Source organism: Neltuma alba, unplaced genomic scaffold (genome assembly GCF_004799145.2).
Source record: "Neltuma alba isolate B1F8T4 unplaced genomic scaffold, ASM479914v2 tig00012604_pilon, whole genome shotgun sequence".
Taxonomy (NCBI): domain Eukaryota; kingdom Viridiplantae; phylum Streptophyta; class Magnoliopsida; order Fabales; family Fabaceae; genus Neltuma; species Neltuma alba.
In genome coordinates this window covers 134,083-157,461 of record NW_021637051.1, presented here as the reverse complement: position 1 = coordinate 157,461, position 23,379 = coordinate 134,083, and the positions used below count along the sequence as shown (strand labels likewise).

At 35.8% G+C, this 23,379-nt stretch overlaps 5 protein-coding genes across 7 annotated transcripts; all 5 read right to left on the bottom strand.

The window, feature by feature from the left end:
* Window positions 1-2: 2 nt before the first annotated feature.
* On the bottom strand, window positions 3-1,070 carry LOC114729114 (uncharacterized). Of its 2 annotated transcripts, XM_028916070.1 has the most exons (2): window positions 630-1,070; window positions 3-575 (listed from the first exon to the last, which is right to left on the bottom strand). In XM_028916070.1, the coding sequence occupies exons 1-2, from the start codon at window positions 892-894 to the stop codon at window positions 217-219; spliced, it is 624 nt and encodes a 207-aa protein (XP_028771903.1). In that variant the 5' UTR covers window positions 895-1,070; the 3' UTR covers window positions 3-216. The 2 variants fall into 2 exon arrangements, with proteins under 2 accessions (XP_028771903.1, XP_028771902.1); XM_028916069.1 differs by having other exon boundaries at window positions 3-1,070.
* Window positions 1,071-5,394: 4,324 nt separating this feature from the next.
* On the bottom strand, window positions 5,395-6,722 carry LOC114729101 (uncharacterized). The gene is made up of 2 exons (XM_028916052.1): window positions 5,945-6,722; window positions 5,395-5,852 (listed from the first exon to the last, which is right to left on the bottom strand). Exons 1-2 carry the CDS (start codon window positions 6,720-6,722, stop codon window positions 5,395-5,397), a joined length of 1,236 nt encoding a protein of 411 aa, XP_028771885.1.
* Window positions 6,723-6,992: 270 nt separating this feature from the next.
* LOC114729099 (uncharacterized) lies at window positions 6,993-7,598 on the bottom strand. The gene has a single exon (XM_028916051.1). It carries the CDS (start codon window positions 7,596-7,598, stop codon window positions 6,993-6,995), a length of 606 nt encoding a protein of 201 aa, XP_028771884.1.
* Window positions 7,599-7,650: 52 nt separating this feature from the next.
* Window positions 7,651-8,132, bottom strand: LOC114729098 (L10-interacting MYB domain-containing protein-like). Its single transcript, XM_028916050.1, has 2 exons — window positions 7,760-8,132; window positions 7,651-7,677 (listed from the first exon to the last, which is right to left on the bottom strand). The coding sequence occupies exons 1-2, from the start codon at window positions 8,075-8,077 to the stop codon at window positions 7,651-7,653; spliced, it is 345 nt and encodes a 114-aa protein (XP_028771883.1). The 5' UTR covers window positions 8,078-8,132.
* Window positions 8,133-12,669: 4,537 nt separating this feature from the next.
* LOC114729102 (beta-1,3-galactosyltransferase 7-like) lies at window positions 12,670-15,740 on the bottom strand. Of its 2 annotated transcripts, none has more exons than XM_028916053.1 (11): window positions 15,532-15,740; window positions 15,282-15,378; window positions 15,129-15,187; window positions 14,813-15,036; window positions 14,660-14,723; window positions 14,030-14,102; window positions 13,822-13,942; window positions 13,650-13,737; window positions 13,444-13,569; window positions 13,009-13,118; window positions 12,670-12,915 (listed from the first exon to the last, which is right to left on the bottom strand). In XM_028916053.1, the coding sequence occupies exons 1-11, from the start codon at window positions 15,666-15,668 to the stop codon at window positions 12,767-12,769; spliced, it is 1,248 nt and encodes a 415-aa protein (XP_028771886.1). In that variant the 5' UTR covers window positions 15,669-15,740; the 3' UTR covers window positions 12,670-12,766. The 2 variants fall into 2 exon arrangements, with proteins under 2 accessions (XP_028771886.1, XP_028771887.1); XM_028916054.1 differs by having other exon boundaries at window positions 14,813-15,027; window positions 15,532-15,739.
* Window positions 15,741-23,379: the final 7,639 nt, after the last annotated feature.

Sequence of the window (23,379 nt, the reverse complement as noted above, 5' to 3'; positions counted from 1 at the left end):
GACCTTGTGGTGCAAAGCTTGCCATTTACCCATTGAGTTTTCTGGTTAACCTGGGTTCAAGAGCCTCGATCTATGACCTAGTAGAGCTGAGTCACCATGACGCAGGTACTAATTCAACGAAGAAACTCTTTCAAACTAGAAGTTGAGCACCAAAATCATTTACTTTATGTTTAGAAAAAAATCCCACTCGATCAAAAAAAAAAAAATCGCATTTAATCATACGCTAGTAGGCTGTAGAAGATGCCTCGGATGATGAATGTGTTGAAGCTGAAGAGTTCTTAGGGCAACCCCACCTGATCTCCTTTTCCAAAGACTTTCCGCTCCCCTTTCTGCCTCCGATTTCTGTGCTCGCTTTACCACCGGCAATGGAGGGTCCATCTCTTCAATACTTACAGTAACACAACTCTTGTCTCTATTCCTATCATTCCTTGCCAAATCTCTGCGCTTACCACCACAACTTGTCGCCGTGTGAGCAGTATCAGGTGTGTTAGTGCTTAGATTCTTGGCGTAGAAAATCTTTCCGAGTTTGGAATACTTGACCAGAGCAGAGAAGGGCGTTGATGACGAGACGTTACCTTTACTGGTGAGGCTGATGAGCCCACGCGATTGCGTTGATGACGAGACGTTACATTTACTGTTGAGGCTGATGAACCCACGCGATTGCGAGGTAGTAGGTAACCCAACTACTTTGTTGTTCCTCTTCACTTGACCCATACAGCCGATTCTAGGGGACAAGGGATCGTCCGACAACGACGCCGTCCGGTTCCTCCACCGTGGAACAGTCACATCTTCGAGCATGGACGGCCTCGAACAGAGCATCGGCATGAATCTGCCTGTCTGATGATGATGAAACTTGTGGTAGTGATCATGACGACGATGCTGATAATCAGCCATACCGTTCCTCAGTTCCCAAAATTTCAGAGTGAAAGATCAAAGCGAGAGTAGAAGAACAGAGAGGGTGAGCAGGAAGGAAACTGATGAGAAGGATCAAGATAAGGACAAGAAAGACGAAGTCATTTCGGAGTTTACCTGGTATAGTGGGAGAGGTTTTTGAGTTTGTCAAGATTGATGAAGTAGATGGTGAAGTTTTACTTGGTCATGTGGGGGAATGATAAAGAAAGGAGAAAAATGATCGTTGGAAAAGGAGGAGTGCATTAGAAGGCTTGAGCACGGAGAGAAGACGGAAGAGAAGCGGGCAGGACCACTTGGTTGATTCACTGGTTTATTATATTATTGGAGTTTAGCGCAGACAAGATTTAGTTGAATACATTCATGAGAGATTTGAATCATCCTTTAGTTTGTCCCAACAACCAGATGATCATGCTTCAAACTTCTGCACATGTTGCTCCATAAATCTCTTGTTCATAATCCTTTACTCGATTACTGCAATGACATATTTTTCCTTTGTTAAATTTTAGGGAAAAAGACAGCAAAATGCACCTCCAACTCCAAAAGCCCAGAAACGTCCGCCCAATTCCACAAATCCCATTTTGGTACCATGAGACCAAATTGGGATTATTATGTAAAAGGAAAAGACCACATTGCCCTTCATTTTAAATATTATTTTTAAAATATCACAACCCCTACTGGCCGGCCGGTCACCGGACCTCCGGCAGCGGCGGTCACCGGAGCTCCGGCGACCAGCCGACAATTGGTCACCGGAGCTCCGGCGGTCGGAATTTTTTTTTTTTGAAAATTTTTACAACTTCAATATAACGGTTAATAACTTTTGTAATGCTATTCACAACTTCAGTATAGCAATTAACAACAGCTTTTCTGGAAAATTCAACAAACTCCGGCGACCAGAAACAATTATTTTGAAAATTTTTACAACTCCAATATAACCGTTAACAACTTTTGTAATGCCATTCACAACTTCACTATAGCAATTAACGACAGCTTTTCTGGGAAATTCAACAAACTCCGGCGATCAGAAACAATTTTTTTGAAAATTTTTACAACTTCAATATAACGGTTAACAACTTTTGTAATGCTATTCACAACTTCAGTATAGCAATTAACAACAGCTTTTCTGGAAAATTCAACAAACTCCGACGACCGGAAACAATTATTTTGAAAATTTTTACAATTCCAATATAACTGTTAACAACTTTTGTAATGCCATTCACAACTTCAATATAGCAATTAACAACAACTTTTCTGGGAAATTCAACAAACTTCGGCGACCGGAAATAATTTTTTTGAAAATTTTTACAACTTCAGTATAGCGGTTAACAACTTTTGTAACCCTATTAACAACTTCAGTATAGCGGTTAACAACAACAAACTCAAGCGACCGGAAAAAATTTTTTTGAAAATTTTTACAACTTCAATATAACGGTTAACAACTTTTGTAAGCCTATGAACAACTTCAGTATAGTGGTTAACAACAGGTTTTTGAGTTTGTTAAAGGCATTACTGAAGTTATAAAAAAGCCACTTTTTGAATTTTTCGAAAAACTTGTTAACTACTATATCAAAATTGTTAACCGTTATATTGGAGTTGTAAAAATTTTCAAAAAAACGTAATTGTTAACGTTATACTGAAGTTGAAAATTTTTACAACTCCAATATAACGGTTAACAACTTTTATAATGCTATTAACAACTTCAATATAGCAATTAACAACAAGTTTTCTAGGAAATTCAACAAACTCCGGCGACCGGAAATAATTTTTTTGAAAATTTTTACAACTTCAATATAGCGGTTAACAACTTTTGTAACCCTATTAACAACTTCAGTATAGCGGTTAACAACAGGTTTTTGAGTTTGTTAAAGGTATTACTGAAGTTATAAAAATGTCACTTTTTGAATTTAAAAACTTGTGAACTGCTATATCAAAGTTGTTAACCGTTATATTAGAGTTGTAAAAATTTAAAAAAAAACGTAATTGTGAACGTTATACTGAAGTTGAAAATTTTTCCAACTCTAATATAACCGTTAACAACTTTTGTAATGCCATTCACAACTTCAATATAGCAATTAACAACAGCTTTTCTGGGAAATTCAACAAACTCCGGCGACCGGAAACAATTTTTTTGAAAATTTTTACAACTTCAGTATAGCGGTTAACAACTTTTGTAACCCTATTAATAACTTCAGTATAGCGGTTAACAATAGGTTTTTGAGTTTGTTAAAGGCATTACTGAAGTTATAAAAATGTCACTTTTTGAATTTAAAAACTTGTTGTTAACTGCTATATCAAAGTTGTTAACCGTTATATTGAAGTTGTAAAAATTTTCAAAAAAACGTAATTGTGAACGTTATACTGAAGTTGAAAATTTTTACAACTCCAATATAACCGTTAACAACTTTTGTAATGCCATTCACAACTTCAATATAGCAATTAACAACAGCTTTTCTGGGAAATTCAACAAACTCCGGCGATCGGAAACAATTTTTTTGAAAATTTTTATAACTTCAGTATAGCGGTTAACAACTTTTGTAACCCTATTAACAACTTCAGTATAGCGGTTAACAACAGGTTTTTTCAACCGCTATACTGAAGTTATTAACCGCTATACTGAAGTTGTTAATAGGGTTACAAAAGTTGTTAACCGCTATACTGAAGTTGTAAAAATTTTCAAAAAAATTATTTCCGGTCGCCGGAGTTTGTTGAATTTCTCAGAAAAGCTGTTGTTAATTGCTATATTGAAGTTGTGAATGGCATTACAAAAGTTGTTAACGGTTATATTGAAGTTGTAAAAATTTTCAAAAAAATTGTTTCCGGTCGCCGGAGTTTGTTGAATTTCCCAGAAAAGCTGTTGTTAATTGCTATATTGGAGTTGTGAATGGCATTACAAAAGTTGTTAACGGTTATATTGAAGTTGTAAAAATTTTCAAAAAAATTGTTTCCGGTCGCCGGAGTTTGTTGAATTTCCCAGAAAAGCTGTTGTTAATTGCTATATTGAAGTTGTGAATGGCATTACAAAAGTTGTTAACGGTTATATTGGAGTTGTAAAAATTTTCAAAATAATTGTTTCCGGTCGCCGGAGTTTGTTGAATTTTCCAGAAAAGCTGTTGTTAATTGCTATACTGAAGTTGTGAATAGCATTACAAAAGTTGTTAACCGTTATATTGAAGTTGTAAAAATTTTCAAAAAAAAAAATTCCGACCGCCGGAGCTCCGGTGACCAATTGTCGGCTGGTCGCCGGAGCTCCGGTGACCGCCGCTGCCGGAGGTCCGGTGACCGGCCGGCCAGTAGGGGCTGTGATATTTTAAAAATAATATTTAAAATGAAGGGCAATGTGGTCTTTTCCTTTCACATAATAATCCCAATTTGGTCTCATGGTACCAAAATGGGATTTGTGGAATTGGGCGGACGTTTCTGGGCTTTTGGAGTTGGAGGTGCATTTTTCTGTCTTTTTCCCTAAATTTTACTCATTTTAATATTAGTCCAAACTGCAACTACCAACATCTGGGAATGAGGTTTCCGGGAAGTCAAAGGAGTCAAAGACATCAATTACGAACAGCGGCCTTGGCAATATAACCATGCCCTGTTATCCGCCAAAACGGAAAACCTCTGCCTCATCATATTCCCTGTCTAATCATACAAATCATATTATTTGCCTTTTCCTAAACAAAAGAGTCAATAATTAATGATGGGTTTCAGGCCAAAAAAATAATAATTAATAATGGGTTGCAAGAACATTTTTGTTGCGAGAGTCTTTTTCTACGCACAATTTTAAAGCAATATAATTAATACTATTTTTTATTTTTAATATTAGTATAAGATCTCATTTAATTTTTCCTTTGGTTCTCAATATAAGATTTTAATCTATTTTGTTTTTTATATTTATCTATTTTTTTAAAATAGTTCTTGTAATATGATAGTTCTAGTTATTATATTTGATTAGTAAAATATTTTTTTAAAAAATATCTATTTATTATAAATAATTAAATTAATTAAATTTTTTAATGTATTTAAATTAATCAACCAATCCTTATATTAAAAATAGAAGGTAGGATGTGATTTAGGGTATGTTTGGATTGGCGTTGGGCAAAACTGACTTTTAGCTCAACTAACTTTTGTAACTGAAGTTAGAGTATGTTTGGATAGGTGCTTTTGAAAAGTCAGTTGAAAAAGCTGAAAGTTGTTTGGATGATAAATGAAAAAGTTAGTTTAGTTGTAAAACGACTAAAAAGGGCATGAACTTTATTAAATAGTAGTTTTTGATTTTTTATGTTTTTAATGTGATAATAGGTTAAAAAAACATATAAAATTATTATGATAAAATATAAATAGTTTAATTGTGAAATTATGAAATAAAAATATTTGTGCTGAAAAAAATAAAAAAACACATTGGAAATAATTAATTAAATATACATAATGGACAAACATGAATATAAATTAAAATTCATTTAGTCTGTAATTAAAGTAAATGAAATAACATAACTAATTAGATAGTAAACTTTGCACAATTTGGTCTCTAATTGAGTCACGAACACGATTCATTTGTGCAGCAGATGTTAAACTTGACGAGGATGCCTCACCACTTGCATGATTATTTTCTTCATCTATTACACTTCCATGTTCAGCTTCTATAAAGCGATCATCAGTTGGAGAATTTTGCCTGATAAAATTATGGACAGCCATTGTTGCACAAACTATGCCGACCTGTGTTTGAAACTTGAATCTGGGCATATTGCTTAAGATTGCAAACCTATTCTTCCACACCCCAAAAGTTCTTTCAATAGTGGATCTCAAACTAGAATGATAATAATTGAAGGCCTCATTCTGATTTGTAAATCTTGGGTGACGATTAAAGTCTGGAAGGTGATAGCGCTCACGTCTGTACGGGCCAAGGTATCCCACTTGTGATGGATAACCAGCATCAACTAAATAATATTTTCCTAAAAAATCATGACGAACTTATATTGAGGTGAAAATAATACAAATGAAGCTGAATTTAAAAATATTTAATTTGGAAATCAAAGAAATATACCTTCAGGTGGATGAGGAAAATTCAGGGATGGAGTTGAGATAGCAGAATGAAAGACACGAGCATCATGTGCACTACCTTCCCAGCCCGCCAACACGAACGTGAAACACATATTCCAATCACATACGGCCATGACATTTTGACTAGGAAATCCCTTCCTATTGATATATTTGTCTTGCCTAGCTTGATTAACCTTACATCTTATGTGGGTACCATCAATTGCTCCAATTGCATCTCTAAAAAATGGGAAGTATCGTGGATCATTTGCTATTTTTGGGTGACAATAGGAAAATGTAGGATCAGTTGGCCTGATATTTTCTCGAGATAAATTGAGGCAAGCAGCTAACACTCGATGAAAATGCCGACTGACAGTTTCTCCTGAATGCTGAAACCTTTCCTGAATCATCCTATTACATTGGCCATGCGCAATTATATTCAAGAACATGGCAACAGATTCATGGACACCTATGTACTTAGTATTTTGTAACCCATGTTCAACCAATTTAGAACATAACCGATGGAATGTCTCTGTTTCCATTCGAAACATTTCCTTAGACCGTCCTTCATGCCCGTCTAAAAGTTCTTGAACCCACAAATAACCAGTTTGTTCACTAGTTCTACATGGTTGTTTGCACAGAAAAGGTGTCACATACTGACCCATTAACACACCTAGCTCTGATAATTGTGTTGTGTGTTCATGTAAAGCGGGAAGTAATTGAGACCATTCATCTCCCTCATCATCCTCCCAACCCTCGCCCCAACCCTCCGTTGAATCAGACATAATAGATGTGTGTTACTTGTGAATAGATAAATACTAAATATAAGTAAAATTTTCACAAAAAAGAAAAGAAAAGATAATACACAAATCGTCATTAAACTTTAACATAATAATTAAACATAGTCATGAAACACACATTAAACTTGGTCATTAAACATAGTCACGAAACACAAAACATTAAACCTAGTAATTAGATACATCGTCATAACACATAGCACATAATAGTACACTAAGGTAGAAAAACAGAAGTCATAACAAGTCTGCTGGCACAACTCAAGGATTCTTTGGTGCAGCATATGGCGGTGGATTTGCAGCATTGTGCTTCAACCAAGCCACTAATACCTCCCGATTTTCTCTCAGACCAGCATATATGTCCCTGAAAGTCTTGTTTGCCAGCAGATTATAACACATGACACAAAGATGAGTGTCACTAACAATTTCCTTCATACTCAGCAGATCAGTGGTCAGCTCGGTAGTGTTATCACTGTTGGCCAATTTGTTTACTGCCGCTGCTGTACTAATTGAAGCCTTCTCAATTGAGCTTATTGAATCTGCTATTCTTTTTGTTGCTGGCATTTTTTGTTTCTTGTACTTATCCAACCCTCCACCTCTCTTTCTCTTCCCTTGGCTCCTTGAACCAATAGGTATACTGGGTGTAGTGTTTGATGCGTTTGCAGTTAAATTGATGCCGTCCAAATCGTCCAAAACTCCTGCAGGGCGTTCAGTGTCAACACCTAAAAGGCCATCTTCACTGTCCCCTGAACCTTCTTCCCAATCCATGGTTAGTCGGTAATCATTTGACTGATCAGTCCTATGTGGCTCAGGCTGTGGCTCAGGCTGGGTTGAAGAAGGTGACCACATATCTTGTCCTGATGCCATAGTGCCCCTGAATAGAGTTTCTAATTCAGTCCGAAATTTTAACCCATGCTGCCTAAACTTTTTCGTATGCTGGATTTTCCTGCAAAGCCAAAAGTAAACAAAGGTTAAATTATTTTCAGAAGTCACTAACTGCTTAAAAATTAACAGAAGTTAGTTCATACCAGCTTCTTTCTCTCCCACCACTCATCAGATGCCACCACTGTGTTCCTTTCAGGGTCCCATCCTATGCCGGTCTCCTTTCCAATTAGCTGCTCAAATAGCTTCCACTCTTTCCTCAAATTATCCAATCTATTTTTCAGCTGTTTCTTCTCATATCCTCTCCCTGTCTTTTCATTGAATGTTTTATGAATGTTGTCCCAGCCTAGCTTTGTAAACGAGGATCCTTGACGATGTTTGTTAAAAACTTGGTCCATGCATATTTTGAGAAAAACACCAGTAGTGCTTACATCCCAATACGCTTTGCCTTTATCGTTACTCATTATTCTTGATGAAATTACATATGTATCAAATTCACAATAGATTTAGAATGAAGCAGTAACACACATGAATAAACCCACAATTAACAGTGTCTGCTTAAACTTTTTATTTAAAAACAATCAATCAATACATTTTCAAACTAATAGTGTTCATATGTGTTATCCACTTTATACGCCATAAGACAACCCAACCACATCCCTCTTCAATTCTAAATGAATTCCCTAAATAATAACTCCCACGTATTCTTAGAAAGATTATCAGGCTGATTTATCAAATACTACCAGCAAATCTATCAGATACTACCAAGACAAAAAAAATCAGCAAATTTATCAAATACTACCAGGACACAAAAATCAGCAAATTATCAGACACTACCAGCAAATTTATCAGATACTATTAGGACACACAAATCAGCAAATTTATCAGATACTACCAGGACACAAAAATAAACAAATTTATCAAATACTACCAAGACACAAAAATAAGCAAATTTATCAGATACTACCAGGACACATAAATTAGCAAATTTATCAGATACTACCAGGACACAAAGATTAGCAAATTTATCAGATACTATGGAGACACAAAAATCAGCAAATTATCAGATACTATCAGCACACAAAAATCAGTAAATTTAACAGATAATACCAGAGAATTAAACCCACAAACATACGGCAGATGAGTTCGAAGAACAATGAAGCAAAACGGTTGATCTGAAGCTGCGACCTTACCTGCGACCTGAAGCTCCGGGTTTGAAATAGGGCCAAGCGAAAGAGATCACGCAGGGAGAAGCGCCGACGCAGGGTAAATCAAGTGAAGCAGAACGAAGCTAACCACTTGCTTCTCGGCAGCCACGGTCAATCGAGTCGAGCGGGGCGAGCTCAATTAGAAGGACGATGAACCTCAACAGATCCGGTGAAGCAAACGCACTGAGGATGCTAGAAGGGGCGAGCTCGGTCGAACAACCTCAGGACCACACTGATCTGTAACAAATACTCCAACTGATCTCTGGCACAACCCACGGTGAACGAAGTGGCGAGCTCGGTCGGACAACCGGAGGACCACCTGAAATGGAAGAACAAAATGGGAGAGCGTTAGGGAGAAGAACAGAGCACCACGCTCCACGGTGTGGGAGAAAATGGAGAGAGTGAAGGAAGGAGAAGCACCGGCGACAATCACGGATGGAGAAGCGCCGGCGAGAAGGAGGGAGGGAGAGCGGTCGGTCACGGACTCACGGTGAAGCAGGAGGGAGGGAGACCGTGGAGAAGCTCTACGAAGGGAGACCGTGGAGAAGCTCTAGCGAATGGATTCGGGGGGAGGGAAAATGCAGGGAGGGTTACAACTGGTAGGTGGTATTTTTATGGATCTAATAATGACCCGCAACGGTAAATTTCAGTCTCAGACGCTCCAGAAGTAGCTCTCCTCAGCGTTGCCAACGTCCACCGTTTGCTTCAGAAGTCAGTTGGATAAGATATTGCAGCCAAACAACCATTTTCCTTTATTTCAGTTGCAAACGTTGGTTTCACAATTTTCTAGACACTTTCACCGTTTGAATCGGCAATCCAAACATACCCTTAGTGGTTAGTGGCCTGTACAATTTATTTCTTTAAAAGACGCCTTGTCTAAACTCGGCTTCCAGCACGATCCGCGGAAATTAAATTACGGCGGCGTCAAAATAGCGTGTTTTGAGGGAGTGGGGCCATCATTCATTTGTCGCACACAATGCACGTGTCTCACTTACGCCACTTACTCCCACCTTAACCCCATGTAACGGTTTAGACTTTTGGACTTTTGACCATCATTTTCTCAGTTTTCCCTTTTTTTTTAAAATTTTTTTGTCAAAATGATTTTCTCACAATTAAAAATAGGGAGAATCTAAAAAAAAATTTAAATTTTAAAATTTTAAGTCAGTCTTATTCACTACAATTTAATAACAACAACAACATGAGTAAGTGACAATATATTTTTATAGTCATTCCTAATTTAGGATTTTAAAATTTTAAAAGTATTTTTTTGAAACTTTTCCTTAGAGATCCTTTAGAAAATGTTGTTTACTTAATTATTGACACACTACATGAATAAAACTCGGGTCAAAGTTAAACAGAGATCTTTAAGCCCAGGCACTATGTCGTGCCAAGTAATTTTTTGCTTTTTTTCCATTTTATAAGGTATACACAATTCCCCCGAGGAAAAGGGGACGGAACATGTTTAGCGGGGCTGACATTGAATAATTTGGTGAAGCCAGAATGGGGAACCAATCACATGCACATCACGTGCGACAAAAATCGATTATATATGATGATGAGTTTGTTTGCGGCCGACAGCCATTGAATGTGGGCATGTGGGAGGCGCGTGGCGGCTCCTTTTGGTATCCTCTCGCATGTTTGGTTCTTAGGCTTATAAATTCAGCGAACACCTCCCATGTAGGATTGGACCTCCCACAGCGTAATTTGTTGTGTGTCATCCAATAATGAATTGGATTAATGGCAATGCCTTCATTATTTGGTGTCCCACAGAAAATGCAAATAACCTTTTCTAATTAACATCACTTCCGTCATATCCCCATGGTTTTATTAGGTGGGTTCTGAAGTCTCACATGAATTGTTTGCTGTTGCGTCAAGAAATCTCAGGAAAAACCACTCATGTGTTGGGAATCACCGTATAGAGTACCTAAGGCAGAAAATTATCAGAAGAGGATTTTGTTAAGAAAACTAAAAACTTATCCGCCTAGTCGTCGATCCTGTAAAGAAGCCAAAAGGCGCACACAAAGAAGCGTGGAAAAAGCACAGTAAAGTGGTGAAAAAGAGAGAATGATTTAAGAGTGAAGGGGAAGCTCCACGAGCATATTATTGCCGAAGGATGGCATGCTTGTGTGTGATAGAAAGTTCCGAGGTGGTAGGGTTTAGGCACCAGAAGCTTAACTAACGAATTGAGTTGCACAGAGAAGGCGGCGACTGGTGGGGTTCCATAACCAGCATTATTTGTTAAGGGAATAAAACTTGTGAAAAGAATTTAAAAGGAAGGAGACGAAGCTATGGCGGTGGTGTTTGTTATCACCTTTTAAGTTGTCACAGAGAGCATACACAAGGCTGTGTATGGAAGTGCTGTTCTCATTTCCCAACAAAATTCGAAGTGTAGATATTAAAACAAAACTCTCTGTGATGGAACATGGTTAGTTCATTGATGGCTGTTAATCAGATTTTGCTTCAGATGATGTAGTTTGTAAGGCATGGTGACCTTTGTTTTCTTGTGCTTAAAAGTTTCTGATTGAGAGAGTAGAGGGATCTCGCAAATCTGTTGGAAGCCCAGAAAACAGAGCATGTGCAGATTCCTGGTCAATCTCAAACTCAGCTTCATAAATCGTACGGGCTTTAACAGGAAATATGAGAGCAGGTCATTCACTGCTTGTAACTTCCATTTATGGTAAGTTGATGACACTTGGGTTTGGACAAACCGACAGCACAGCACAAACTGACAAGATACGAGATTGCGCATTAAAACGGTTAATTCTGACTCACAAATTATGCAACTACTATTTAATTATCATAGAATGATGATGTTACATTTGCAGTAACATAATGGGAAGAACTTTCCAAAACAACAAAAAGAAAATTTAGGACAGGAAGAAATTCATCAACCCATTCCGGACGCACACGGATCTCTCTCTGGGAGTCTCTCCTGGAGCCTGACACAACCAACCTGTTTTAAAGGTTTCTTGAAACCGAAGCCTCTTATGTAATCTCTTTTTCCTGTATAAACGAACAATTCAAACTCTTTCCGGATGGCCTATCGAGAATATAACCATCAAACTCAATAACAGATATCAATGATCCAAATGAATGATTGCAAATGTGAAGCTGTAAACTCAACAATGACGATGCTTCGGCCGGAGAGTTTACTGGTTGAATAACAGTTGAATCAAAACTCATCTTTTCAGAGAAGTCGACAATTTAGTTTTATATCATTCGGTAGTGGAGCAGAAACGGAGGTAAATAACTGCCACTTAAACTGACGGCAATAGATTGGGACATAACTAAACTAACGATAATACTAAGATGAGATTGGTAACAACGAAAGATTCTCAAGATCTCGTTCAACTACTTAATAACTATAAAATATAACTTTATAACAGTTCTTATTAAAAACAGATTCATAGATTTTTTTTTCCCGGGACAATGAAGGTATAATGCACCTGCATGTTCTCTTTGATGTGAACATTTGAGTCTCAATTGTGAAGCCTTTTGACATCAATTACATATAAATTATTTTGTCCCATTGAAACTTATTGGTGAAACAATTAATACATTGATTATCATTACAAAGAACAAAAGTCACATCTACGAAGAGGAATGTCGATAAATAAAATAAATTTAACCATAAAGAGAAACAAATATAAGACGAGAAAGAGAATTTCAAAAAGAAAAAAGAAGAAGAGGCCTATCCATATCCGCCGACTTCCAAGAGCAAGACAGAAGGTATGAACAGATCTGTAAATTCATAGTCATGCCGTTCAATTCCAGACTTGAACGAACAGCTTCAATGAAAATAATCAACCAGCCTTAGTTGGGGGTAAAATTTTCATTTCTGTATATTTGGTTGGATTCCTGCCTCAAAATGGCCTTGTTAGTTCCAGAGTCAAACGAACAATTAATCCTTCTTCCAACCACGCAAAACCCTTTGATGGAATCAGTTTAAGATAAAGCACTCCAAATAGCTCCTTCCCCTTCACCACATTTTTGGTGGACATATTTAATCTTCTCCACTGATTTGCAGATTCCACTGCAGCTCCAATCAAATGAAGCAACGCATGTGTTGCCTGCCTGCGCCTTCCACTCACAGTCTATACAAAAGCATTAATCCTATATGAGATCCACACCCAGAAGAACCTTTGGTAGTTCTTGAGAGCTGAAATAATCAGATACATCTAACTTACCTGGCGGAGTCCCACAGCACATACTGCGGTCATCAATGTGCTCAACTTCGAGACCAATGAACCATGCCCCAAGCGAGACGTCTTCATTAGCATACTTGTGTAATATTGGCCTGCACTCACAATTTGCACTTCCATCATTATTCTATGCCAGATATACATCACCAAAGCCTATTACTTGTATGCCGCATGAGGGAATGGGCTTAGTATATACATGTCAGCAAATATTATGTACCCATCTTGTTGAAGAATTTAACCTAGTAATGCAGAATAATTTGTTTGCTTTTCAAGCTAAACCCCACATTCCAGCAAATCCAGTTCAGCCGTGAAATGCTAAACTATTAAACTGATTGCTAAATATCAACCAAAAAGTACGCATGTATTGCTTGGCGATCAGTGGATAGTAATTAATTACTCAATGGAAAGTTATATCCTTACTGGTTAATGGAGATGTAGGTAGCCAGATCCTTAGAAAGTGCGTATATCTGTCCAGTGGCATGGCGGAAGTATTTGTTCCCTTCTTCTCCAAACTTCCAGAACTCAGGCTCGTGATACTTGACATCCCTAGAAGTATGAAAACAGATTCCTAAGATGAAACCATTCCATTACACGGGACACAGAAAAAAATGGTTAAGTGGACTTACTTTCGGGAAAGAACAGGTCCAGATTTCATACACCCGATATAGACTCTTGGTTTTGAACGATGACGAGCAAGAGTTGATGCCAAGACACCTAATTAGCATCACAATAAAACCTTACTTGTGAGGATAACAGGAAACTCAAGAAAGAATTTGAGAGTCCTGAGACAGTGTATACCTAAGTTGACATGGACATCGTCATCCACCTTGACATAAAAATCTGCATCCCATTTAGCAACTGCAGTAGAGAAGAAAGTCTTTGTCTTTGCAGACAGTTCATGATACCCTTCGACATGTTCCTACATGACAATTTGTAATCAAGATTATGATCCCTGCCAGATATCCCGGATCATCCTCACCTAAACAAATCTTATGAACTTTCTTACCAGCCGAAGGAAGTCATGGTGCTGGGCATCCTCTGAATCAATCGCTCGATCAAGAATACTGTTGGAAGTTGCACTGAGACAACCGTAAACATCCATCATGTCAGTTCCATAATGTTGTGGTTTGCAGCCCATTATCTCAGATAAATAAGTATTGATTTATGTGATAATTGAGCCTATCATACCCAGAATCCAAAAATAGTTTTTCCCAGCTGTTCTCTTTCATTAAACAAGATTTTTTAAAATATCCCCAAATCTCTAATTCTTTTAACGCCTAAATTTGGAGAATTTCCTGATTTAGCTAAACATTGGCTGTCAGAGTAAAGGAATATGTGAAATAACCAGAAAAATGAAGTGATCTTAAATGGCTGGAGCATAAAGAGCATATAAGAAATGACAGTGTAGACTTCAAGGAAAGAAGCAACTTCAAGAACACTTGCCGTCAATAGCATTTGGCCATTTACAGTTAACAGGCAGATCGAAAATGGGTTTCAACGAGCTTGCAGCCGACACTTTAAACACTAGTGATCGGTGATCAGTATCAGTTACGAAAATGCGTAATTCTATCCCGAGTTAAGTGATCATATGGTTAATGGATAAAGCTTTGCAGCCAGAATCATCCCAGTAAATTACCTGTGGCCGATCATAAATCTGATGATAATTCCCTTCTCACGTTCCAATCGAAGGAGCTGTTCCCCTGACCAAAGTATGAGCAAAACCAAACTTCCATAAGTAATCAATTCATCACTTGCAAATAAAATCATCTTTCCACAACAAATTCGTTACCTTGTGGCATCCAAGTCTCCCTAACTGAATCTCTCCGCTTCCTGCTACTGAAAGCTGTGTTTATGCCAATCACTATAAACGCCTTCTTCCTGGGAGCTGCTTCCGTAGATTTATCAGAGGTGGTCGCCCCAGAGACATCTGAGACCCCCATTTCTCGAGAACTCCTAGCTGCTGCTAATTCCATTTGAAGCATGGAAACTTGTTTGTCCAGAGATCTGGCATGCCTCCGAAGAATCAAACAACAGTAAATATTCAACTACAATCGCCACTGCAGACAAATCTAGCGAAATGGAATTAGATTCAAGCCAGCACTCACTGAATAGCTTCGTGGGTTTTGTAAACTTCGGTTATTACATCCTGATTTGGCACCGGCTTCTGATATAGCAACAAAACCCAGAGATTTCAGAATCAAAGAAAAGAATCAAACGCTTTTAGAAATGCAATTGAAAAAACAGAGGCAAAAAAATGCCTTTTCAGCAGTAGACTCCTTGGAGACGACTTGCAGTTCTTTATTATTCCGACGCAGCGAAACAAGCTGGCCGTTTGATTCAGTTGGTTCCCATATCCTGCAGCAACCGCCATTTCCAGTCACAACAGAGTTCATACAAGTGAAATATGAAAAGCAAGCTGATTCCCAAGTTTTAAATTGTTTTCTTTTTCTTGCTCAAAAACAAAAACGGAAAGATCAAAGTAATTGAGATCCAGAGCGAGGAAGAGACCTGCTTGCGATGAGCATGCCCAGGAGGAACGAAACGACCGAGAAAATGGGAACCCATTTGGCAGCAACCTTATTGGAGTTGCGATACTTCATTTTCCAGTTCTGAATCGAGCTATGGGTCTGTTTCAGAGAGGTCATCAAAATGAGAGAGGGAGGGGAATGTCAGAAAGAAAAGGAATGAGTCTTGACACCTCCTATCACAAGTTGGAGGTCATGTTATCACTACCGTTAAATTCGGAATTAAATAGATTCAGCATAGCGAGTTTTCCCCTAGACCGTCAAAGGTTCGGCAAGACAAAGCTGATTACCTATGACATTTATTGCCTTCTCTCCAATGGCGTCTGTCGCCAGTCACGCCTTAAGTTTAGATGTATGTTATAATTGGACACATTTGACCTGTCTTTGATTTATTTATTATTCTCATCGTATCAGGACAAGAAATAAGGAAAGAAGAACTTCATTTTCATCACCAAGTTTTGTGCCATTTACAGCTACAGTTAAACCAAGTGTTCATTCATTACAAAATTCTTTTTCCCCCTCCATTATTTAGCTTCAGTTCCAAGTTTTTACAACTCAATGCAAATAAATCGGTCAACAGCCAATTGCCTTCTCCCTCTACACTTCTACAGTTTTAGAGCTATGTTTTTCTTTATAGTAATAAGGCTGGTACAATGAAAAGAGTTAGTTCTTCCTAATTTGGTGAATTAGTATTTAAATTTTATTAAAAAATATTCCCTCCGATTTAAAATATAAGATAAAAATTATCCATTTTATTTTTATTAAGAAATTAGTTAAAATCAGCTTAAAACAATAAAATGCAAGACATGTATTTTTTTCCAAATATACCCTTATCAATTGAGAAAATAAGTAAAAGAGATAATAAACGAATAAAAGAGGAAAAAAATATATGAAAGTAAAATTGAAGAAAAAAACTCATTAAATGTTTAGACAAAAATAAATATCATCTCATAAAAAATAAACTCCTCAAATAAGGTTTTGCTTATGTTTTGAATTAGAGGAAGTATATAAATTGATAGTATATTAAACAGTATTTATTCTAATAAAAGGACACTAGTCACTATAAAAACACTACTTCTTTTACGTGTAGACGGAAGCTAAATACTTGTGTGTAAAAACAATCTAATGCGAACGGTGGCTATGAAAGTCTCATTTAAGTCGACGACTTCAAGTTTGATGCTGCTCAATTATTAATAATTTATTAGTTGGAAGGAAAAAGAAAAATGGAAGGAGGTGATTTCTTGCGAGCTTCCCGTCTCAGCCGTTGATAGCCATTAGCCAATGCCGTGGCCTAACCCCTCAAGTAGGGCCTCCTGAAAAGTCTTTGTTCGTCCCAGCATTTCAAATTTGAAATCGAGGGAGCAATGAAACGCAGGTTGAGATATTTAATACTATTATCAATTCTAAATATAAGATATGATTATGGGTTTACCAACAGAGCTTCGAGCTCATGAAAGATTGGGTCCATATCACCTAAGCGTCCAGCTCATGATTAAGAGTTCTAGAACATGATTAAGAGTCTCGTATCAGCTGAACGTCCAGCTCATGATTAATTAAGGCTGTACAAAGACCGGGTTGGACTGGGTTACACCCCAGGCTGAAAGTCTGGTCTGAAAAATGACCGGGTTGAAAATTTTGGTCCGGAGACTGATCCAGTCTGGTTAGACCGGGGACCAAGACCGGGTTGGACTTGGTCCATTGGGTTACCAGACTGGTCTAAGTTGCTTTTCTATTTATATTTTTTAAAAAAAAAATCACTACATATTTTTAGCTATAGAAATAATATATATCGGAACTGAAAAAAAGTACCCACATTTAAAAGAAACTAAAAAAATGTAAGAAAGGCCAAATAGCAAACATGAAATAGGAGACACTAATATGAACTTGAAGATCATAGTCATAGCAATGGAAGATGCGAACCGGTAGATGGCAACAATGGAAGATGCGAACTGAAGATGGTTTTTGTTGGCGAGCTGAGGTGGAAACTAATGGCAGAAGAATTCGATGGTGTTCATCAGAGGCGGTAAATGGGTTCGTTCATTCACGTTATTGGGTCCATTTTCAATGGAGAAAGAAAAGTTATTCTCCAGTTTAAAAAGGGATGAGCGATGACTGTGCAAAAGGAGAGAAAGGAACAAGCGAGAAACAAATTAAGGCAAACACTAAATTAATTAACCACATATTTAAAAATAAAAAAACTACCTAGACCGAGTCAAACTATTAGTCTTTAACCCGGTCTTACCCGATAGTTTAGTATGGCCCAATTAGTCTTGTCTTGTTATCGGGTTGTATTTTTCAGGACCGGGTTGGACCAGACAGATCGGGTTCCGGGCATTTTTGCACAGCCCTATGATTAATGAGTATTTTTTTCTGTGTTTATGAAATTAATCCGTGGAAGTCCACAAATTGTGACGAAAATGCATAGCTGTGTCTAACGCGTCTGGTCAAAAGAAGTGCGCACAAACACGTTTTGCGCCATTTACAGCCACAGTTAAACCAAGTGTTCATTCATTACAAAATTCTCCCCCCCCCCCCCCCAATTGTTTAGCTTCAGTTCAAGTTTTTACAACTCGTTGCAAATAAATCGCTCAACGGCCAATTGCCTTCTCCCTTTACACTTTTACAGTTTTACAACTACGTTTTTTTTAAAACAGTAATAAGACTGGGTATAATGAAAAGAATTAGCTTTCCATGACATAGTAAATCAATATTTAAATTCTATTAAAAAAACCCCTCTAGTTTAAAATATAAGATAAAATTTATTTATAAAAAATTAGTTAAAATTAGCTTAAAACAATAAATATATAAGGTATGTATTTTTTTTCAAATATGTCTTTATTAATGAAGATAATAAATAAAAGATACAATAAATAAATCAAAAAGAAAAGAGAATATATGAGGATAAAATTAAAAGGAAAAAAATCATTAAATACTTAGACAAAAGTAAATATTATTTCATAAAAAAAACTAAACTTCTCCAATAAAATTTAGCTTATATTTTGAATTAAAGAAACTATGTCTATATTCAGTGTTCGAACAGTGTTTATTTTGATAAAAGGATACTTGTCACCATAAAAACACTACTTTTATGCGTAGAGGGAAACTATATTTATGTAAAAACAATCTAATGCGAATGGTGGCTATGAAAGTCTCATTTAAGTCGACGACTTCAAGTTTGATGCTGCTCAGTTATTACTAATTTATTAGTTGGAAGGAAAAAAACCAATGGAAGGAGGTGATTTCTTGCGAGCTTCCCCTTTCAGCCGTTGATAGCCATTAGCCAATGCCGTGGCCTAACCCCCGAAGTAGGGCCTCCTGAAAAGTCTTTGTCGTCCCAGCATTTCAAATTTGAAATCCAGGGATCAATGGAACGCACTTTGAGATATTTAATGCTACTTTCAATTCTAAATATCAGAATTAGTTAACTAATTTAACTAAATTAAATTAGTTATTTGTAATGAATAATTATTGTTTTTTTCTTCTAAAATATCCTTATTAACTGAGTATATTTGACTATAATTATTATTATTAGAAGAACCACCTTAAGTGAAAATAGATAAATATGAGAGACAAAACAGATTAAAATTTTATATTTAAAACTAAAATAAAAATTAAATGAGATTTTATATCAAGTAGTTGAGGTAGTAGTTTAGAGTTAGTTCAATTATTATGAGTAATGAGATGCAGTTTTTATCGCCAAAACAAAAAAGAGCTGTAGAGTAATTTTTTAAAAAGCGGTGATGAGTTTTTGGTGATTTCATTTGTATGTTAAATTATCCTCTTTATCCCTTAATTTTTACTTGTTCAAAATTTATCAAATAATATTGTTCTATAATGAACTAATTATTAATCAACTTTTGATCTGCATAATATCGCTGGCAAAAACTTTTTGGCATGATATCAGTCTTTTTAATCTCTTCGAATTACTTTTTAACATTTTTAATATTTTAACTGAACACTTGATGATGTGCTTTCTAAAATGGCCATTGCTGATGTAATAATGGTAAGTAACGAACGCGCTAGAATTCCAAAAGGAAGGGATCTGATTAACCTCTCTTTATATTTTCACCTGACCTATTAATTTATGTCTTCAATTCCTGATCATGAATCTTAAACTCGAACCCGCGACCCTGTCACTCTAATATTAGTAACAACTTACCCTTTGCATAATCACATCGGATTAGAATTATATTATATTTGATAATTTTAGAAACATTCAACAAAAAGCTATTACTAAAGTTAATAGCTCGTTTGATTTAATTAATCCTTCTAATAATGGTAATTCTGGTCAATATATTTAATTAGTAGGGATATTTTAAAAAGGACAGAACTTATTTATTTAAATAATTAACTTAACTAATTTTTTAATCTAATCAAATTAATTAACTGACTTTTATATTAAGGACCAGAGATAATACTCCTCTGGTTCTTAATATAGGACCCAATTATTGAGTTGGTTTTGACCCTAAATATAATAATCATTTCTCATATTTATCAATTTTCTCTAAATTACTTCTATGGATATTCTCTCAACCATAATCAAATGGAAGAGAGAGATAGGGTATTAAGAAAGATGATTATGGTGTTTTAGAGAAAATGTATTACTTTTTTTATAATTAACTAACGTACCTAACTTCCTTAATCTAATCAGGTTAGTTAAATGGATTTTATATTAAGGACCGAAAAAGTATTACATATTTTTATTGGTTTTTATTGGGTTATAAATCCCACTCTTCGCACGAAAATCAAATATGTATGTTTTCACGTCCTGTGAATCTGGCGACTTCATGTAAACTTTACATTATATACAGTTTAAGGATTTTAACTAATTCACACGACTTTCGAATGAAATCAACAGTGGTTGTCCTCGGTGATAATTGAGTGACGCCAATCATTGAAAGTATTTTTCTCTGTGTTAATGAATTATGCTGTTTTTTAAATTAATTAATCCCGCATCATCCCATATCACGTATGACATGGAATTCTCTAAAATTTCCTGCATCTGAAGAAAATTACGCAAAATATGAAGAAAATGATAGAGGGAATATTTAATTTTAAACAGAAGAAAAAAATTGTCGAGATAATCAAACTCAAGAGGATTTAATAAAACTGAGAAGGTCTAAATCCATGGTCTGGAAAGAATTACTATTGTCAAGCTGGAAATGATCACCCACAGCGGGCGAGATAGTTGAATTCGATTCCATATAGATAAAAATATTATGTGTGTGTGTGTGTGTATCTCACGATCCGCATCACGTGGTCTTATTTAAAAATAAAAATCTAATGACAGATTGCACCGAGAGAGGCTAGATTAGCTAACCTATTTAAACAAGTAAAATAGAGTGCATGCTGGCTAAGAAAAGGGGTCATTTTTCTTTGGGATCCGTTTTAAATAATTATCTGTTGTCTTTCAATCTATTTTATAATCTTGTGATCTTTTAACGTGGTTTTCTTACGTAATCAAGATAAATTATATCCACAGCTTCATCAGATTTTATCATAAACCACGTAATCAGAATAGCTGATTTAAAATACAGCGAATATTTGTTAAGAATTACAGGGATCAATCAATATCTATTTAAAATCCATCGAAATTTAATCGGCTTCTGAATATCTCGAAATTCTCTAAGTTTCTACCACTAATTGACTTCGGACATCAAATAAGTTGAATTATGAATATGTAATCTAAAAATGGACAAAGATTTATACTTATTTTGTTCCTTAATTATTCCATAATGTTACACAAACGTCAGCAAGACGGTGAGGCGTTTAGAAAAACGTTGGAGAGTTGGGGAAAGAAAACTATTCCATGCTAAGCTCGAGAGGGGTTGCATGACCTGTATTTACTTTAAGAAAATATTTATATCAAGTTTCTTATATCTATTATGTTAAGTTTCTTAGTTACACCTAGTCACGTGTCTTGTTTTTAATATAATATCATTTACTTATAAACAAAATTGAAAAAAAAAACACATGACCATGTATAATTGAAAAACTTAAAATAATAAATATAATAAATTTGATATAAATATTTTTTATACTAATTGTCTCATCCTGACTATAACAACTAACAACTATTTTTTTTTAAGGGAAATTACGTACAGATCTCACAGAAAGCAATTTATTCATCTAAGGTCTCACGAAATGTCAAAATCACTGATAGGTCCCAAGAGACCTCAGAGTAATATTTTCAATTTGTAAAATGACATTACTGCCCCTCATATTCCAGATTTACATTTGCTCTGTCATTGCGATTTACAACCTCAGCAGTGACTATTAACAACCGAATGAGAGGGCATTAACAACCTAAGCAGTATCCGTTAACAACTCACTTTATAGAATCATATAACCTCCATATAAGAGTAAATTATAATCAAATAGTATAATACAACAACTTTAACACTAAAATGGGAAGCTTTTTGATATCATTAAGAATTTTAACTAAAGCCAATAGGATTATAGTAATATTTTAATGCGAAGATCCATTTACAACCTCAGCAGCGACTATTAACAACCGAATGAGAGGGCATTAACAACCTAAGCAGTATCCGTTAACAACTTACTTTATAGAATTATATAACCTCCGCATAAGAGTAAATTATAACCAAATAGTATAATACAATAACTTTAACACTAAAATGGGAAGCTTTTTGATATCATTAAGAATTTTAACTAAACCCAATAGGATTATAGCAACATTTTAATGCGAAAATCCATTTACAACCTCAACAGTAAGTATTAATAACCTAAGGAGAACTGTTAACAACCTTAGCAGTGTCTGTTAACAACTAACTTTATCGGATAATATAACTTCTAACTATAATTAACTAAATTATAACTAAATAGTTTTAAAGTTAATCTTATATAGTTGTTAGAGGTTATATTATCCTATAAAGTAAGTTGTTAACGGATACTGCTTAGGTTGTCAATGCCCTCTTATTCGGTTGTTAATAGTCGCTGCTGAGGTTGTAAATGGATCTTCGCATTAAAATATTACTATAATACTATTGGATTTAGTTAAAATTCTTAATGATATAAAAAAGCTTCCAATTTTAGTGTTAAAGTTGTTGTGTTATACTATTTAGTTATAATTTACGCTTATATGGAGGTTATATGATTCTATAAAGTAAGTTGTTAACGGATACTGCTTAGGTTGTTAATGTCCTCTCATTCGGTTGTTAATAGTCGCTGCTGAGGTTGTAAATCGTAATGACAGAGCAAATTGAATCTGAAATATGAGGGCCAGTAATGTCATTTTACAAATCGAAAATATTACTCTGAGGTCCCTTGGGACCTGTCAGTGATTTTGACATTTTGTGAGACCTTAGATGAATAAATTGCCTTTTGTGGGACCTGTACGTAATTTTCCCTTTTTTTCCCCTCCTAGTACGGTAACTTTTCTAGATCTCAGAAAGAAAGTACACCGTGAGATCTATTATTCAAGGTTTTGGTAAACTTTGATGTTACATATTGAAGTGGGGATATTAAATTTTTAGGACCTCGCAATAAGGTTCAATTATTTTACTGTCTCCTATATTATTTTTTTTATGACACCTCTATTATTGAAGGGCTTTTATCTGTGCACGTCAATATTTAAGAAATCCACGTGGAGTGAAGCCACTCATAGTATAATACACGGCGTGAAAAAAAACAATGGGAGAATATGTGGAGCAGTAAACGAGCACGACATGTATACCCAGACCTCAAATTCCCAACCATTCATTCGTTGACTTTATGGCTTTCATTATTACTCGCATTCCACTTTCCCTTCTCTCCTCCTCGTCTCCCTCATGCTCTCCCTAACCTCCTTTTGTCACGTCACCGTGCTCTT

Coding starts and splice junctions, on each gene's coding strand:
- LOC114729098 (XM_028916050.1), bottom strand. CDS start 8,077: ATGAGTAACGATAAAGGCAAAGCGTATTGGGATGTAAGCACTACTGGT. Junction 7,678..7,759: donor GGTGGGAGAGAAAGAAGCTG/GTATGAACTAAC, acceptor TTGGCTTTGCAG/GAAAATCCAGCATACGAAAA.
- LOC114729099 (XM_028916051.1), bottom strand. CDS start 7,598: ATGGCATCAGGACAAGATATGTGGTCACCTTCTTCAACCCAGCCTGAG.
- LOC114729114 (XM_028916069.1), bottom strand. CDS start 894: ATGGCTGATTATCAGCATCGTCGTCATGATCACTACCACAAGTTTCAT.
- LOC114729101 (XM_028916052.1), bottom strand. CDS start 6,722: ATGTCTGATTCAACGGAGGGTTGGGGCGAGGGTTGGGAGGATGATGAG. Junction 5,853..5,944: donor TTTTCCTCATCCACCTGAAG/GTATATTTCTTT, acceptor ATGATTTTTTAG/GAAAATATTATTTAGTTGAT.
- LOC114729102 (XM_028916053.1), bottom strand. CDS start 15,668: ATGACCTCTCTGAAACAGACCCATAGCTCGATTCAGAACTGGAAAATG. Junction 14,724..14,812: donor GGAGACTTGGATGCCACAAG/GTAACGAATTTG, acceptor TACTTTGGTCAG/GGGAACAGCTCCTTCGATTG. Junction 13,119..13,443: donor ACCTACATCTCCATTAACCA/GTAAGGATATAA, acceptor TTGTGAGTGCAG/GCCAATATTACACAAGTATG.